The sequence below is a fragment of the Suricata suricatta genome, chromosome 3 (assembly GCF_006229205.1).
Source record: "Suricata suricatta isolate VVHF042 chromosome 3, meerkat_22Aug2017_6uvM2_HiC, whole genome shotgun sequence".
NCBI classification, from domain to species: Eukaryota; Metazoa; Chordata; class Mammalia; order Carnivora; family Herpestidae; genus Suricata; species Suricata suricatta.
In genome coordinates, this window is record NC_043702.1 from 28,586,881 (window position 1) to 28,604,885 (window position 18,005).

General features: G+C 38.6%; 1 protein-coding gene across 3 annotated transcripts in view; it reads left to right on the forward strand.

The window, feature by feature from the left end:
* The first annotated feature begins 318 nt into the window (after window positions 1-318).
* NDUFS1 (NADH:ubiquinone oxidoreductase core subunit S1) overlaps window positions 319-18,005 on the forward strand; it is a 29,667-nt gene continuing 11,980 nt past the window's right edge. The window contains exons 1-14 of one of the 3 annotated variants that reach the window (XM_029933981.1): window positions 319-449; window positions 533-606; window positions 4,785-4,849; window positions 5,379-5,470; window positions 7,138-7,245; window positions 8,367-8,443; window positions 9,731-9,812; window positions 9,904-10,034; window positions 10,449-10,634; window positions 12,634-12,768; window positions 13,449-13,563; window positions 14,662-14,807; window positions 15,495-15,623; window positions 16,586-16,715. In XM_029933981.1, the coding sequence (XP_029789841.1) occupies window positions 4,789-4,849; window positions 5,379-5,470; window positions 7,138-7,245; window positions 8,367-8,443; window positions 9,731-9,812; window positions 9,904-10,034; window positions 10,449-10,634; window positions 12,634-12,768; window positions 13,449-13,563; window positions 14,662-14,807; window positions 15,495-15,623; window positions 16,586-16,715 (1,392 nt within the window). In that variant the 5' untranslated portion in view covers window positions 319-449; window positions 533-606; window positions 4,785-4,788. Of the gene's footprint in view, window positions 450-532; window positions 607-4,784; window positions 4,850-5,378; window positions 5,471-5,848; window positions 5,881-7,137; window positions 7,246-8,366; window positions 8,444-9,730; window positions 9,813-9,903; window positions 10,035-10,448; window positions 10,635-12,633; window positions 12,769-13,448; window positions 13,564-14,661; window positions 14,808-15,494; window positions 15,624-16,585; window positions 16,716-18,005 lie in introns of those variants that run through there. The other 2 variants (XM_029933982.1, XM_029933983.1) reach the window with 2 other exon arrangements.

The window sequence follows — 18,005 nt, forward strand, 5'->3', positions numbered from 1 at the left end:
CAAATTATTCGCGGGCCTTTGTGTTTAAAAATAAGTTAATACAAAAGAGTGTTTCTTAAATTATTATCGCCGCGGCCCCGGAAGACTACAGGAACCGCCCCTTGAGGCGCCGGAGATGACCAAAGACGCTCGGCCTCTGGCGCCTGACTACTTCCGGCGGAACTGCGGTTCTAAATTGTACTCCCTCCCGCGCCCGCCCCTGCCCCGCCCCTTCCTAAAGGCTCGCCCTTCGCCCCGCCCCCTGGCCAGCTGACGGAAAATGCCGAACTCAAACTGAGAGGGAAATCGTAGAATCTGAGGCTTCTAGTCCCTCCTGGCTTTCCGTTCTCAGGGTCCGGCGGGCGAGGTTAGCCGAGGCCGCCATATTGAATAAGCAGTCCGGTCTCTTGGAGGGGGTTGGTGCCGTGCAGACAGTTCCGCAGAGCGGCTTCGGCGGCTCCAGGGGGAAGGTGAGGTCGTGTTTGAGTGAGAAGGCTGAGGTGCCTTTTGCCACAGGAGTTGATTTCTTGACAAGACTGTTCCTTTGGCCCAGGTGACTCATTCTACTCTTGTCCTTGACTGGGCGCCGTGTCTCACCCCGTCTCCGGAACCCCTGAAAGCCGGCAGGTGAGGGCTGGTAGTCGTGGTCTCTGGTCTTTTGGAACGGAAAGCAGGTGGAGGAGTAGGAGGCCCCAGGAGCGCTGGCCCGGAGGGAGGCTTATGGGTGACCTTCACTCTGCAAGGGAAATGCAGGTCATTCCCCTTTGTGGAGCTGAGGCCGTTTTGTTCCCCGGAGAGGACGTATGTAAAAGTGACTCGGGCCTGTAGAGTGAGCATTGCTCCCCCACCCATCCCTATGTTAACATAGGCTTGGTACATTACCTTGTTTGGCCGCTGTTGCCTTAGCAACCGTCCGCTCCTCCGGGGGGTTTTGTTGATTTCGCTTTTGTCCATTGAGTGCACGGGGTAACATTTTTTATTCCTTTCACTGGTGGGGAAAGTGGTGAAAATGATATTTTAAAACTTTGCCCAAGGTCGCATTGCAAATAACATAGTTACGTTGCTTAAAAGTTCTTGGGATCTAATGTACGGGGAGACCGTGGATGCGCCACAACTCTGCTTGAGAACGAAAATAACATGAACTATGTCTGATGAATAAACGTCAGGTTGTTTCTTTACGGAATATTCTTTTTTCCACCGAATTGCGTATGCATTGTTAAGCGAGGTGTTGTTATAAGGCTGTCAGAGCACCTGCACTTTAGTTCCAGCAAAGTGAAAGTTAAGTTTCGGCCAGAGATGAAAGATAGAATTCATTTAGCAAATAATTATCGAACGTCTGCTATAAACTAGTACTGAGTCCACGAAGAGTTAAAGGGGTGTTATGACTAGGGAGTAGTTAGGAAATTTAAGGTAGGCTGATCAAGGAAACTTTCCCTGAAGAATGATTTTTAAGTCCGAATTTGAAGGACAAGAAGAGGCCAGAAAGATTTGAAGGAATAGCATTTCAATCTGAGGCCACAGCCTGTGAGAAGAGGGGAGAAAGAGGCTGTAGGAACATTGTAGAAACCAGGAGACCTGTTGGGGCACTTTATAATAGTGCAGGCAGGATGATGGTGGCTTCCAGTAAAGTGGTACCTTGGAGACAGAGAAGTGCATGCACACAGGATATATGGTGGGCAATATATCGTGGTGTTCCTGTACTAAAAGGTGTCCCGTCTAGTTTTAGAAATGTTTGGGATGATCAACATTTTCCCATTTAGAGACGATTATTTCCGTTCCTAGGCGATACACGCATGTAAAGTACATATTAAAGTTTTGTGGAACTGTCTCTTGTTGGGACTGCGCTATTCTATTCCATGGTGGGTTTTCAAGAGATAATCTATTTCTGGTTGATTTCCTAGCTAAAGTAGGCAATACTTTTATATTGTGTTGGAGACAAAATAATAGTAAAGTGCTGACATTGTTGTGTGAAATATTGATTATTGATTTTCAATCTGGCATTACTCTTAATTCAACAACTCCAGATTTACCTTTATATATCAGTAGATCTTAAAACAGATGCTACTCGTTTTGGAACTTGAGAAGATTATTTGATGGTTTTTGTTTTCCAAGGGCTAGGTCTTCAGAAAAGGGAAATGACCAAATTGCACCATTCCTCTTGAAGAATCTTACAGTTTGGGTACTAAAATCAATTACTAACCTACAGTTTAGCAGGTGGAATAATAAAGCTATATACGCGATGTGTGTCTGTGGTACAGAGAGGGAGTACCAAGGGACAGGACGTTGAAACTGATCTTCAGTGGCTATTTCTGCCTATGTTGGATTTAGCTCTAATCCACGTTAACTGGACTCCTACTAATAACACATAGATAGCCTAGGAAAGTCTTGTTTTCTTCCTGATCTATACATTAAGCAGAAACTCTGATTTACCAAAAAATTACTCACTGGTATGTGGTAGCCTTCATGGTTGCAAATCCAGTATCACAAGTTTTGAATTAATGAATTTTATGAATTAACTGAAGTGTGAATTACAAAATTTCTGTTCTATGTCTTCTGTAATAGGTATGTGAAACTTTATGCTTAAAACTTATGTATCTTCCACATATTATCTTCCACTCTCTTTACTTTTGAAAGTCATTACATTGATACATTTTTTAAGCTTATTTATTTTGAGAGAGAGTGCTCTCATATGTGGGGGTGGCAAGGGAGAGAGTGAGAGAGAATCCCAAGCAGGCTCCATGCTGTCAGTGCAAAGCCCCAGGTACAGCTGGATTCCACAAACCATGAGATCATGACCTGAATGAAAATCAGGAGTTGGTTGCTCAATCAACTGAGCCACCCAGGTATCTATACGTTGACACATTCTGATCACCTAATTTCCATTTTTAGAAGTCCTAAGTGAAGAATTATTTTTTAAATAATTTTTTTAATGTTTATTTATTTTTGATAGAAACAGTACGAGCTTGGGGTCGGGGATGTGTTGCAGAGAGACAGGGAGACATAGAATACAAAGCATGCTCTAGGCTCCGAGCTATCAGCACAGAGCCCGATGTAGGACTTGAATCCACAAACTGTGAAATCATGACATGAGATCATGACCTGAGCCAAAGTCTGACGCTTAACTGACTAAGCCACCCAGGTTCCCCCCCGACCCCGAGTGAAAAATTATAATTTAGATGCTTAGCTCATTTGATAACTGAGGAGACAGAAAGTTCAATTCTAAGCCCTTATGATCAAGTGGGTGGATAAAAACTCTAAAGTTCAGATTATTTTCTATTTGTTTATGTATATCTTTAATTGATGTTATTTATATGATTCACTCCCATTTCTTTCAGTAATTCAACAAACGTTTACTATGGGAGACTGTCCTGTGCACTGTAGGAGGTTTAGCAGCACCCTGGCCTCAATCCGCTAATGCCAGGAGCTTTCCCCCCAGCTGTGACAACGGTGTGTGCAGATGTTGCCACATGTTTCCTGGGAAGCAAAAGTGTTCCTGGTTGAGAACCACTATTTTATTTATTTATTTGTTTTTAAATTTTTATTTATTGTGAGAGAGAGAGAAAGAGTGTGAGTGGGGGAGAAGCAGAGAGAGAGAGGCAGAGAGAATCTAAGCAGGCTCTGAAGGGTCCGCACAGAGCTTGATGCAAGGCTCCATCTCACAAACCCCGAGATCATGACCTGAGCCAAAATCAAACCTCAGATGCTCAACTGACAAAGCCACCCAGGTACCCCTATTTTTTTTTTTAAGTTTATTTATTTATTTTGAGAGAGTACGAGCAAAGGAGGGGCAAAGAGAGGGAGAGAGAATCCCAAGCAAGCCCTGTCCTGTCAGTGTGGAGCCCCACGTGGGTCTCAAAGCCACAAACCATGAGGTCATGACCTGAGCCAAAACCAAGAGTCAGTTGCCCAAGTGGCTGAGCCACCCAGGTACCCTGAGAACCACTATTTTAGAGCTTACTGTGTATCAGCCTTGGAAATAGGCACCGAAGATATAAAGATTCAAGAAGTTCATTGATACAGTGATGGTGAAACAAGTATAATTGCAAATCTTTAAAATAATTGTACTACTCAGCACAGAAAATGACATTCTGGATACTTAAAAGGCTTCAATTCTGAGCCAGCTCAGAATCTCAGGAACATTTAGTAGATAACTGCTTAGAACATGCAATGTTAGAATGAGTATTGGTACGAAACGAAGGCAGAGAGGTAGGTGTTATTTACATAGTACTAAGGATAAGCTCACTTATTCTTAAAATTTATATTACTACATAGTAGTGTTTTGTGTTTGATCATTTGTTGATTAAAAACAATTAAAACTGCCCTTTATATAAATTTGTATACTAGCTACTCCTCAGCTCCTTGACATTGTACAAGTCAGCTACTGTCTCTCAAACTGAGTGTTCTCATCTCTATTATTTGAGGAAAAATATCAGGACTTGTGAATGTTCAGTGAAATAATGTATGTTGGGGCACTTGGGTGGCTCAGTCGGTTAAGCATCCAGCTTTGGCTCAGGTCATGATCTCATAGTTCATGGGTTCGAGCCCTACATCGGGCTCTGTGCTGACAACTTGGAGCCTGGAGCCTGCTTCATATTCTGTGTGTGTGTCTCTCTCTGACCCTCTCCTGCTCATTCTCTCTCTCTCTCTCTCTCTCTCTCTCAAAAATAATAAAAACATTTTTAAAAATTTAAAGTAATAATGTATGTAAAGTGCTATAAAACTTATGAACTATTACCAAAAAGTTTATATAATTAGGGTTTTATTTTTTCATATGGTAACATAACTATTCTTTGTTTTTTTCTTAGCAATATGTTAAGGATACCTCTAAAAAGGGCCTTAGTAGGCCTTTCTAAGTCTCATAAAGGATGTGGTGAGTATTTTTCTTTTTTTGCATTTGTGGGTACTATTTTTGCATTTACTATCTTTATATATTCATTGGTTTATGTAATGTTTCTTAAAAGATCCTAAATTCATAATTTGTTTTAAATAAATTAGAAACAAATGACCCTAGTTGAATAGAATAATTTTGAAATATAACTTTAAATAGTTTATATAAGTTGTCATGGAATAAAAAGTAGTAGGAAATATCAGTGCCAAAATGGAAAACACAGTCCTGGTTTTGAAAAGTAGTATTCCCATGAACATACTTTCAGTGGTATTAAAAACTTAACTTAAATTACCATTAAAAGTGGGCAGCCGTATTCTACCTTGGTATTCAGGATTGGAAAAGCTTTTGTCTAATTCAGTATTTTATAAGTTGGCATCTAGAGAAATAGAGGAGAATAGTATAAAATGAGCAAAAATTTTAGGCTTGTAGGCTAGAGTTAATCCATCATCCTCTGCTATAATAAATTTAACTCTGTTAATTTATTTCTCATCTCCGTATTTTTGATGGTCAGTTCGGACAACTACCACAGCAGCAAGCAACCTAATTGAGGTGTTTGTCGATGGTCAGTCTGTGATGGTGGAGCCAGGAACTACTGTCCTCCAAGTAGGCATATGTTCTAATTCTTGACTTGTACATACGTTCTGTTTTTTTGTATCAACTTATTTCTGTTCTACGGCTTGCTTACTTTTAAAATGTTCAAGATTCCTTGATAAATGCTCATAAAATAACTATAAACCGTAAAAATATGTGAAAATAAGTTGGCATTTCAAAGTGAGATATCATTTATCTATTTCTGATTTTCTTAGTGAATTATGGTAGTTATTTTGTTTCACTTCTGCCTTACAAGTAATACCCATTAGAAATTTGAAGTTACCAAAAATAAATTATAAGTTAATATAGTTAATTTTGGGGAAAAGATAATCTTTGCTTGTTGTGGATCTACTTGATGCGTTTCATTTCATGTGATTTCTCTATTTTTAGTAATGTTTTCAAGAGTGTGTCCTACAAAGCAGGTAAATGAAGGGTTTTACGTTCTTGAATTCGTGCCCTAAATATATAATTTCCCCTCCTTGAGAACTAACAAAGTTGGTCCTGAAAAAGTGACACTTTCATTCTGTCTGCAAGTTATTAAGAGCTAAATGCTCTTTATTCATTTAGCAGTCATTTTTAGACTATCTGCCAGGCATAGACGTGTAAACAATAAATACATATCAGACAGTATATGTTCAAGGTGCAGTGAATGGTGTTTTTGTCAGATATCTAGGAAGTGAAAGTGATACTAGGGCTATCTCAGGTGTTCCTTGAGATTTTTAAAGGATAAGTGTTTATATTTGGACAAAGAAGCTTTAAATAGTTTGCTTTTATTGGAACATAAGGTATATATAGAAATGAGATAACAGGAAATCAAATTACTCTAATATATTCAGTAATGAAAGAAGATATATATGTGATACTAAAGAGCTTATCGTTGGACCTAGCAACAGTTTTCATGGCAGCTAAGTACTTGACAATCACTGTAGAGGAGGTTAGTTTGGAGAATACCAACACAGGTGTGAGAGACAAGGGAAGACTGTCTTGCATTAGAACTGAAAATGAAAGGCCTAAAACAGTGGCAATGGGAATGAAAATAGGAGGATAGATTCAGGGAGAGTGAATTGTAGATAGACAGTCCTTTAGGCACAGTGAAGAGCAGGAAAATTTTTGTGGTTTCTGGCTTTGTTAGCTTTTAGAGTTGTATCATAGGGGACAAATAGATTGAATTTTAACTGTCCACAGAGCATATCCATGCACAGGACTATTTAAGTCTAAAACTTGGAGAAGTGGTGGACTTGGGTATAATCATTTGGAACATGAACTAGTAAGAAGACTGGGACAAGGTCTTCCTTGTTACTAGACCCGCTGCATCTAGTACGCGGGAAGTCCGTGTGGGAAACCGCAGGGACAGAGTGTGAAGGGGTGTCTTTGTGGGCAGTGGTTCAGAGTGGAAATGAGGAGTCAGACCTTCAGCACAATCTGAGGTTTGTTTATTCAGTTTCTTCCACATAAGTGTAGGCATGCTGAGGCCTCAGAGCAGACAGGAGTAGGAATCAAGAGCAAAGAAGGAAGGAAATCTCTAGAGAGGAAGAACAAATAAAGGTATAGATATTTATAGATAGAATTATAGATAGAAATAAGGCAAGTGGTTATAGCCTTTTTTCCCCACTGTTTCAGGCAAGACATGGATGAGGTCAGATTATTCTAATGCAAGAATTTTTTGCTTTGTCTTCTAGGCTTGTGAGAAGGTTGGCATGCAGATCCCTCGATTCTGTTATCATGAAAGATTGTCTGTTGCTGGAAACTGCAGGATGTGCCTTGTTGAAATTGAGAAAGCTCCTAAGGTACTTGATACCTAAAATTCCACACCATGCTGTAGAAGGTAGAAAACTTTAAATCTTGCAATGAACTTTATTTAGAATCATTGTTATAGTGGAGAAACCTAGCCCTGTTTAATTGTATCTGTAAATTCATTATTTTATGCAGTTGAGTCTGTTCATTTCAAAACTGGAAATACATTAATGAAAGTGCTTTATAAATGCAAGCACTATATAATTATAATAGTTTGAGAAATTAAAGTTGACTTCTTACAGTGCCAGTATTTCCAAATGGCTGTGTAACAACTAGGATGTGGAATTGCTAGGCAGTACATTGAAAGGGCCCATGCAGTGCCATTTTTACTAGAGAAAAGGATTGCAATGAAGAGATTCACTTTCTGCTTAATTTCATTTTGTCTTTTACGCTTTTAATTCAGTGTACCTGTTAATTAAAAACACAGGTATTTGATGTTCTGTTTCAGAGTCTGTATATAAAGTTGCTTTGACTAGGAGAATAGAATTCAGAAGAACAAGATCTTATTTTTTTTCTAAGAGAAATGTAAAGTGTTAGATTATCATATCATGACTGAAAACTAAAAAAATGAATCTTCAAAAATACTGTGCTGTTTTCAAATGTATAACTTTTTAAATATTTTATTTATTTTATTATAATTTATATCCAAGTTAGCACACAGTGCAACAAAGATTTCAGTAGATTCCATAAGCCCCTTACCCGTTTAGCCATTCCCCCCCTCCCACAAGCCCTCCAATAACCCTCTGCTTATTCTCTATATTTAAGAATCTTTTACGGTTTGTCCCCCTGCCTGTTTTTTCCTTCCCTTCTCTTATGTTCTTCTGTTTTGTATCTTAAAATTCTCATATGAGTAAAGTCATGTGATAATTTCTCTTTCTTGGACTAATTGTGCCTAGCATAATAACTCGCTAGTTCCATCCACGTAGTTGCAAATGGCAAGATTTCATTCTTTTTGAATGCTGAGTAATACTCCATTGTCTATACATACCACATCTTCTTTTATCCATTCATGCATCTATGGCCATCAAATGTATGACTTAATGTTTTATATGTTGGGTTGCTTATAATTACAACTTAATACAAATACTTAGATATTTTTCCATTGAAATTCCAGGTTGTGGCTGCTTGTGCCATGCCAGTAATGAAAGGTTGGAATATCCTGACAAACTCAGAGAAATCTAAAAAAGCAAGGTACTTGAATGTTATTTAGTATAGTAACGTTTCTTAGAGCAGAAAATTGCTCATTTCAGTATTTAGACCTTGCCATAGATGAGAAATTCAGTAGCAAGTTCTGAAAAAGTTGGCATGTTTGACTTCCAGGAGCAGTGGAAGTAAGTACGTGTTGAGGAGGTGAAAACAAGTGTTTATGGTTTTGAACCTAGAATGGAATTAGCATTAAAAGCTCTTTAGGGGCACCTGGGTGGCTCAGTCAGTTGAGTGTCTGACTTTGGCTCAGGTCATGATCTCACAGTTCGTGGGTTTGAGCCCGGCGTCGGGCTCTGTGCTGACAGCTCAGAGCCTGGAGCCTGTCTTTAGATTCTGTGCCTCCCTCTTCCTCTGACCCTCCTCTGCTCACGCTATCTCTCTCTGTCTCTCAAAAATAAATAAAAAACATTAAAAAAAAAAGATTAAAATCTCTTTCTTTAGGGGCACCTGGGTGGCTCAGTCTGATTTTTGGTTCCAGCTCAGGTCATTGTCTCACAGTTCATGAGATTGAGCCCCATGTTGGGCTGTGCACTGACAGAACAAGAGCCCGCTTGGGATTCTCCCTCTTTCTGCCCCTCCCCTGCTCATGCTGCGTCTCAAAGTAAATAAATAAACTTAAAAGAAAAATCTCTTATTTAGTAACTTGGTCAACTTGTTATGAATAAAGAGTCTGGGGCTTATGGAACTGAGATTATTTTAGTAAAGTAATACTATTACTATATAGGCATTGATTATATTTGTTTTTGCTGTGTATTTGTGTGGGTTTTTTTTTTTATTTAATGTTTATTTTTGAAAGAGAGACAAAGCTTGAGGCGAGAAGGGGCAGAGAGAGAAGGAGACACAGAATCTGAAGCAGGCTCCAGGCTCTGAGCTGTCAGCACAGAGCCCAACACAGGGCTCGAGCCCATAGACCACGAGATCATGACCTAAGCTGAAGTCAGACACCTAATTGACTGAGCCACCCAGGCACTGTGGGTTTCTTTTTTTGAATTAATGTTTTCTGAAGATCATTTAGCAACTTTCGGTAATTTTGTGTTTTAAAAGTCATAATTTTCTGGGTTCTTTAATGATATTTCATTCCTAGGCTTCTGTAAGCATTTTTTAGACTATGTGTCTAATAGTAGAATGATGGTTACATTGGCATTTCTGATCATAAAAGTAGAATTAATACTGTATCAAAAGGTATATCCCTGAAGGTTAGATAGCCTAAATCCAAACTATTTTGGGTGCCAAATATTTATATCATTTTATATATTACAACTCTTCATACAGAGAAGGTGTGATGGAGTTCTTGTTAGCAAATCACCCACTGGACTGTCCTATTTGTGACCAGGGAGGTGAATGTGATCTGCAGGTATGTTGTCTAACTTCATAAATCTTTTTGATTGTCTCAGGACTTAATTTCATTAGCAGCATTAGATTAACTCTTTCCTAATCTACTTAAGGACCAGTCCATGATGTTTGGAAGTGATAGGAGCAGATTTTTAGAGGGGAAACGTGCTGTGGAGGACAAGAACATTGGGCCATTAGTAAAGACTATCATGACCAGATGCATACAGTGTACTCGCTGCATCAGGTAATGGTTTCCCTTCTTTCTTCTGGAATATCATTCATATACTTACTTAATAGTCACAACATTTGGTGGAATAACAATACTAGGAAAAAAAGGGAACTTTTTTGGTGGGAGAAGAGGGATGTTTTTAATGTTTTCTGCATAAGCGAATAAAATAAATTGTTCACTTACAGTGAACATCAAGTTCTGTGGAATTTACAAGCACAAATCTACAAGCATTAACTCCCTGTTTGCTTGCTGAGCTATACCTATGATTGTGCAGTTTGTGCTATGCTGCGATTAAATTACATGCAAACATTAAACAATTTTTTCTTCAAGGACTTTGCTCACCATTAAAAGTAAACTCATGTCTTTTTGAAAAGCATTATCTTGTGATCATAGGATTTGGCCATTTGATGGTACGTTTTTGTCTTGCAGGTTTGCAAGTGAGATTGCAGGAGTAGATGATTTGGGAACAACAGGCAGAGGAAATGATATGCAAGTTGGCACCTACGTTGAAAAGATGTTCATGTCTGAACTGTCTGGAAATATCATTGATATCTGCCCTGTAGGTGCCCTGACATCGAAGCCCTATGCTTTTACTGCCCGCCCTTGGGAAACAAGGTATTTAGTGTTGTGTTTTTTTGACAATTTGTTTTTTGTCCTTTAATTGGCTAGTATTCAAAAAAATGTTGAGGTTCATTTTCTTCCTCTATTCTAGTTGTTTTGGTCTGCTAGCTTTTTATGTATTTGCTTTAAGTAAAACTCTCTTAATGGAAGGTAAGTAGATTAAAGGATAAGATGACCTGTGCAAAGTATCTTGGAGCTTAATTCCAAAGTACTTAACCACACAATTTATTCACGTGTTCTTCCAAAGAGTAAAATTGTCTGGATTTTTAAAAAATTTATAGTCTCTTACTGAATACTGAAAACGAACCGAGGGTTGAAGGGGGAGGGGGTGGGGGAAGGGGGGTTGTTAATAGAGGAGGGCACTTGTGGGGAAGAGCACTGGGTGTTATATGGAAACCAATTTGACAATGAACTATTAAAAATTAAAAATAAAGGGGCGCCTGGGTGGCTCAGTCGGTTAAGCCTCCGGCTTCGGCTCAGGTCCGATCTCACGTTCGTGGGTTCGAGCCCCGCGTCAGGCTCTGTGCTGACAGCTAGCTCAGAGCCTGGAGCCTCCTTCTCTCTCTGCCCCTCCCCCTCTCATGCTCTGTCTGTCTCTGTATCAAAAATAAATAAAACATTTAAAAAAATTAAAAAACAAAAAATAAAAATAAAAACATGATATTGTTTCTCTTCAAAAAATAAAAAGTATTGGTTACAGATGGCAAAGAAAAAATTTATAGTCTCTTCTCATTCTATATTATTTTCAAACATGTGGCTATATCATCCTTTATTTAATCAATTCCTATTATTAGACTTTAGTTTATTTCTATAGAGTTATAAATTTATGGAAAAAATTGTTACTCACAAATTTTCATGTATATCTCTGATTCTTCTAAACCAGGAAATGGAATAGGTAGTTGCAACAAGTTTGAGTATTTTTAAGGTTCCGGAAACATATCATTAAATTGCCCTCACATTTTTAAACTTCCACCAGAATATGTGGTGTATTCCAAAATTCTGGGTTTTAAACTATGTATTTATATATATAAAAGGATTGGGGGGATGGAACACAGTACATAAATGGATGTTCAAGTAGAAATTTTCTCTTTTGCCTTCTGAGTCTCCCATAATGCAAGCAGGAAAGAAACCTCCATCTCTACAGCCTCCCTCAGCCTGGCAGAACCTCCTGTCCAGGGGGAAGGGGTGAGAACAGGCCCCAAGACACATCACCACTAATTTCTATGCTTCTTGCTTAAAGTGTAATAGTTTTTCCCCACATAAAAGCTTTTCATGATGGTGTTTGTCTTTGGTAGATTTCCCAAGCACTGGATTGGTTGTTTTTGTTACTTTTGACCCGCTAATGCTTGCCTCGGCAGCACATATACTATAACTCTGTCCAGCTTCATTTTTGCTTTTTGTGGGGAGCATTTGTCAAGCTTTTTAATTGGCCATACTCAAAAATCTTACTCTCTTGTTATTTATTTTGATAATCAGAGTTGGCCATTCGGAGCCCTTACCATTGGCTTTTTATTCTTTAACAGTTCCTATTTTTGTTTATTTATTTGTTCTTTTAAAGTTTATTTTAGTGAGAGACTGAGAGTGTACACGCGCAAGCCCAAGTGAGGGAGGGGCAGAGAGAGGGAGAGAGGAACCCCAGTCTTCGCGCTGACTGCCTGGAATAAGAAACTTTGTCAGTGCGGAGCCCAGCACGGATCCTCAAACTCACGAACCATGAGATCATGACATGAGTTGAAATCAAGAGCCGACACTTAACTGAGGCACCCAGGTGCCCCTAGATAACAGTTTTTAAGGCTTATTTTTATACTCGGAATTTATGTGATGTATTCAAATATGAGGGGTTTTTTTTATTGCCGTTTTTCCGAGTCCCATTATTTTTAGAAATTCAGAAAGGAAAGCCACTGTAAAACTTTTTGTTTTTGATAAACCAGTATTGGAAACTTTGTCCTTATTGCCCAATCAGCATAGTAAATATAGGTGTTTATTTTCTCAGGAAGACGGAATCCATTGATGTAATGGATGCAGTTGGAAGCAATATTGTGGTGAGCACAAGAACTGGAGAGGTGATGCGGATTTTGCCGAGGATGCACGAGGACATCAATGAGGAGTGGATCTCTGATAAAACCAGGTATGTGCTACATTGTTTGCCTTCACTTTGGCAATTGATTTAAACTAAATTTTATAGTAACTTTAATCTTGGACTGTCATTATTCTGATAAATTAGTTAATAAATATAGATTATTGAAATCTGGACTGTTTGTGTAGAGAACTGGACAAAACTAACGTCAACAGTCCTAGGTATATCAATGGCTTTCATATCAACTTTGACAAATACCTTTTTCCTCCCAGATGGAAAAATTGAAGGGGATTAAGATATTTAATCTATTCCAGTTTGTTCATTGGAGAAAAGCTAAATAAAAGTTAGAGCTTGCACATCATAATTTTTAAAATATCTGGAGGTGTTCAAGTTTTATAAATAAAAATGATTTGGAATAAAAATGGTTAAATAATTGGCTTCTTTAGCTGTCACACTTTTTTGTGTTATAATTTCAAGATTATTCAGGTAGCTGAAAACAAATCATAAGAACCCACACTTTTTAGATGATGTTTTAGTTTAGATAATGTTCATAAAATGTTTATTAGTTCATCTTTCAGAAGACCTGAAGTAATTATTTGTATTCAGGTATTTATTCTTTTTGACACTTTAACCAGTACTGTATTTAAATAACATTTGTTTTAGATTTTAAACTTGAAAACTATAGTTGCCTCTAGCAAAATTTCGTAAATGGTGTATTTTCTGTTACCTAGATTTGCTTATGATGGGCTAAAACGTCAAAGACTTACGGAGCCAATGGTCAGAAACGAAAAGGGGCTTTTAACCTATACTTCCTGGGAGGATGCACTCTCTCGTGTAGCTGGAATGGTAAAAAATTGAAATATAGAATAAATAGTATTTGCAGTTTTCAAGGGACATCTTTGTAACAAAGAGGAGGGATGTAGGTCTCTTCACTTTTTCTCTCTTACCAAGATTGCCTTCCATTTAACAAACATTAAGAACCATATGCCAGAGGGGCGCCTGGGTGGCTCAGTCTATTGAGCATCCAACTCTTGATTTGCCTCACTTCATGATCCAGGGTTGTGGAATTGAGTCCCACATCGAGCTCTGTACTGAATGTGGAGCCTGCTTAAGGTTATGTCTCTCTCTCTCTCTCTCTCTGCCCCTCTCCCCCCTACTTGTGCTCACTTGCTCTCTCTTCTCTAAAAGCCAAAAACAACCCAACAAAACAGAAAAAAGGACCAAATGCCAGATATCGTGCTGGAAGAAGGGCTGTAGAGACTGCTAACATAGAGTCCCTACTTGCCACAGTTTTGTAATAGGGAACGTGCAGTCAGGTAACATGTGCTGCTGTGGGTGGTTGGGGGGACATCATGTATGAGAGAGCCTATGGGAGGGGTGCCTAACCACCACTGGCATATTAAGGATGCCTTCCTACATAAGGTGACTTAGGCAAAATCTAAGAATGAATGCAAACTTGCTAGAGCGAAAGTGGAGAGAATGGTGTTTTCGTCAGAAAAAGATAACATACAAAGGGCTTGAGGGAACAGTAGATATTTCAGAAGAAGTTGTATTTAGCTGTAATTCCACAGTCTTCATTCTCCAATCCTCATTATGAGGTTTCTAATTTAAAACAACTTCTCTCCAAGCTGGTAGTATTATTAGCCTAGTGCACATCTTTGCTTCTCACTTTTATAGTAATAGTGCACCATTTAAGTCAAAAGGGTGTTGCTTTTTTATACTTAAAAATTACTGCTTAGGGGGACAGAAACATGAGACTCTTCAATATGGAGAACAAACAAAGGGTTACTGGAGGGGTTGTGGGAGGGGGGATGGGCTGAATGGGTAAGGGGCCTTAAGGATTCTACTCTTGAAATCATTGAACTGCTTTATTGTTTTGTGTTCTGAGCAGCGGTCTTTGTGGAATGGAGGTGTTTTGGTGATACCCTTTTCATCCATTTCTAGTTGCAGAGTGTTCAAGGCAAGGACGTGGCAGCAATTGCAGGAGGCTTGGTGGACGCTGAAGCCCTGGTCGCTCTCAAAGACCTGCTTAATCGAGTGGACTCAGACACCTTGTGCACTGAAGAGGTCTTCCCCACTGCGGGGGCTGGGTGAGCAGTAGAGCTAGCGTCTACACTTGCTTTCTTGTTGGTGTTGTGACAAGCTGTGTATGAATCAGTACATCTGGCACCTGGCTGGCTCAGTTGATAGAGCTGGTGACTCTTATTTTTTTTTTCCCTAATATTTTTTTTTTGGAGTTTATTTATTTATTTTGGGAGAGACAGAAAGTGCAAGTCAGGGAGGGTCATAGAGAGAGGAGAGAAGAGAATCTCAAGCAGGTTCTGTGCCGGCAGCACAAAGCCTGAGATGGGCTTAAACCCACGAACTCTGAGACCATCACTCCATCACCGGAGTCAAAGTCAGATGCTCAACCGACTGAGCCACCCGGGCTCCCCACAGGTGTCTCTTAATCTTGGGGTTCTGAGTTCGAGCCCACATTGGTGGTAGAGTTTACTTAAAAAGATTTAAAAAAATCGGGTCTCAGTGACTGATATGTGACCGCTTGGATTCTCCATCATAACCACCAATTTGTTTTCACATACATAGACCAAAATCAAGCCAGGAACTATTAGAGAATCCAGTTATCCATAAGTATCTGAAACTTTGATGTAATTTAGAATGCTTCCTAAGAATTTTTTGTCTGGGAACACCTTGGATTTGTTGACAAGAGCGTGCTCGTGGGTTGTCATTGTGTATTGGTTTGGAAGTAAACCCGCGCTTTACTTCTGCACCTCTAGCACGGATTTGCGTTCCAGTTATCTTCTCAATACTACCATTGCTGGTGTGGAAGAGGCAGATGTTGTCCTTCTGGTTGGTACAAATCCACGCTTTGAGGCACCACTGTTTAATGCTAGAATTCGGAAGAGGTTAGTGATCGTCACGGTTTTAAAAATGTTTTTATAATAATTTGTTTTACACCTGAAAAATGACTATTTAGCTGATTCCTCATAGTATTAGTCCTGTTAGGGAATAGACTCCAGAAGATAATTGGAGGCCTGCTTTTAGTAAGTCCATTCCTTCCCTCTTCCCCGCTGACCTTTTTATTTTATCTTCTTATTTTGAAATAATTCAAGATGCACCAATTTTTCCATAATTTCTTTTTTAATTTTTTATAATGATTTTTTTCCTGCCCAGGATCCAGTTTCAAGTCACACGTTGCAGTTAGTGTCATGATTCTTCAGTTTTCTTTTCTGATATTTTTTGAAGAGCAAGGCCAGGTATTTTGTAGAATACCTCATCTTTTTATATCTTAGAGACTTACAAATAGGTTGGTATAATTTATTGTCTATAATATGAGACACTGTGGAGAGTGAAAGGGAGAATTATTAGTTACTCCAGGGTAACAGATGAAAACCAGCACTATCTCAGACAAACAATATGTGGTCACTACAATTGTAACTATTTTTAGAAGGGCTGGTTCCATACTTCCCTGTCAAAGAAAATGAATAAATATGAATGATGTAGTTTATTTTCATGAACTATATTAAAATGGCCTTAATGGATAATTAGGAGATAAATCACTCTGATAAGGCAAAATAAAAATTATAAATCATTTATTCTAAAATTAAAGGTTTTATTTGTAGGTTGCTGAGGGTTAATTAATTAACACAGCAGATTAATTCATGGACTTATCTTGGTGTGAATTTTTACAGCTTCGTTATTTTGAAAAGTACACAATAAATTATATCTGTTAAGGTTAAGTGTTCTGTGAGGGTTTTTGTGCTTAACATTTGTAAACATAAAGAAATGTAGCCTGTAGCATTGATGAGACTGATGACTATTCTGATTTAGTAATTTAGCTCTCAAAAGTTTGTCATTTTTATTTCAGCTGGCTTCATAATGACTTAAAAGTGGCCCTTATTGGCAGCCCAGTGGACCTTACTTACAGATATGACCATCTTGGAGACTCCCCCAAAATTCTTCAGGAGATTGCTTTGGGTAGCCATCCATTCAGCCAGGTGCTTTCAAGTTATATGTACCTACTTTTGTTGATTTTTAAGTATTTTTATTTTAAAAATATTTTTGTAATAATGACATGTGATTACCATTAAAAATTATAGCAATACAGGGGCACTTGGGTGCCTCAGTCATTTGAGTGTCTGACTTCAGCTCAGATCATGATCTCACACTAGTGAGTTTGAGCCGCGCGTCCGGCTCAGCGCTGACAGTTCAGAGCCTGGAGCCCGCTTCAGATTCTGTCTCCCTCTCTCTCTGCTCCTCCCCTACCTGCACTCTGTGTGTGTGTGTGTGTGTGTGTGTGTGTGTGTGTGTGTGTGTGTGTGTATCTCTCTCTCAAAATAAACATAGTAAAAAATTTAAAATTACAGCAATACAGAAAAAAAAAATGGAAGAACGTAAAGCATTACCCCAAATTCCACCAACCCAAATAAGTATTGATGAAAAATCATCATCATCTCTATTCATATATAGAGCCAGATGGATGGATAGATAGGCAAACAAAGATGAGATCATGTTATACCTGCTGTTTTTATGTAACAGAGTTTAATTTTACTTGAAATTATCAGAAAAGAAATTGAAGTGAAACTGAAACAATTAAACTTCAGGAAATCTTTCTTTACTTAAAGAGTTATTATTAAATTTCACCAGTCTTTCCTTCCTGAGCACGTTATTTACATGTACCTCATTACTGTCTGGTAATTTATAGGTTTTAATTTACCTTTCCAAGGGGGGGCGCTCATATCTACACTATTCCTTGAGTTCTTGCTTTCTTGGAAATGTTTTATTCCTGAAGAGAGCCTTGCCCAAGATACAGAGTTCTTGGGCCACATTCTTTTTTTTTCTCTCTGAACTTTATAGACAAGACCTTTTGTTACTGTGATTAAGTGTGATGTCAGTCATATTTCCCTCCACCTCGTCCTAAGTTTTTTGTTGTTGTTGTTGTTAACTCTCTAGGTACTTTAAGTTTATTTATTTATTTAGAGAGCTTGAGCAGGGAAGGAGCAGAGAGAGAGAGAAAGAGAATCTCAAGCAGGGTTTGTGCTATCAGCACAGAACCCTATGCAGGGCTTGATCTCAAGGACTGTGAGATCATGACATGAGCCAAAATCAAGCATTGGATGCTTAACCAACTGAGCCACCCTGGCACCCCTAGAAACTTTTTTTTTTTTTGATACTTTATACTTGGATCTTTATCTTTGAAAGCTAGTAACTTTACCAAAATATGTCTTAACAGTGGTAGTTCTCTGTCGCACCTTTCATTGTGAAGCTTTTAGGTTCTTTTTATTTTA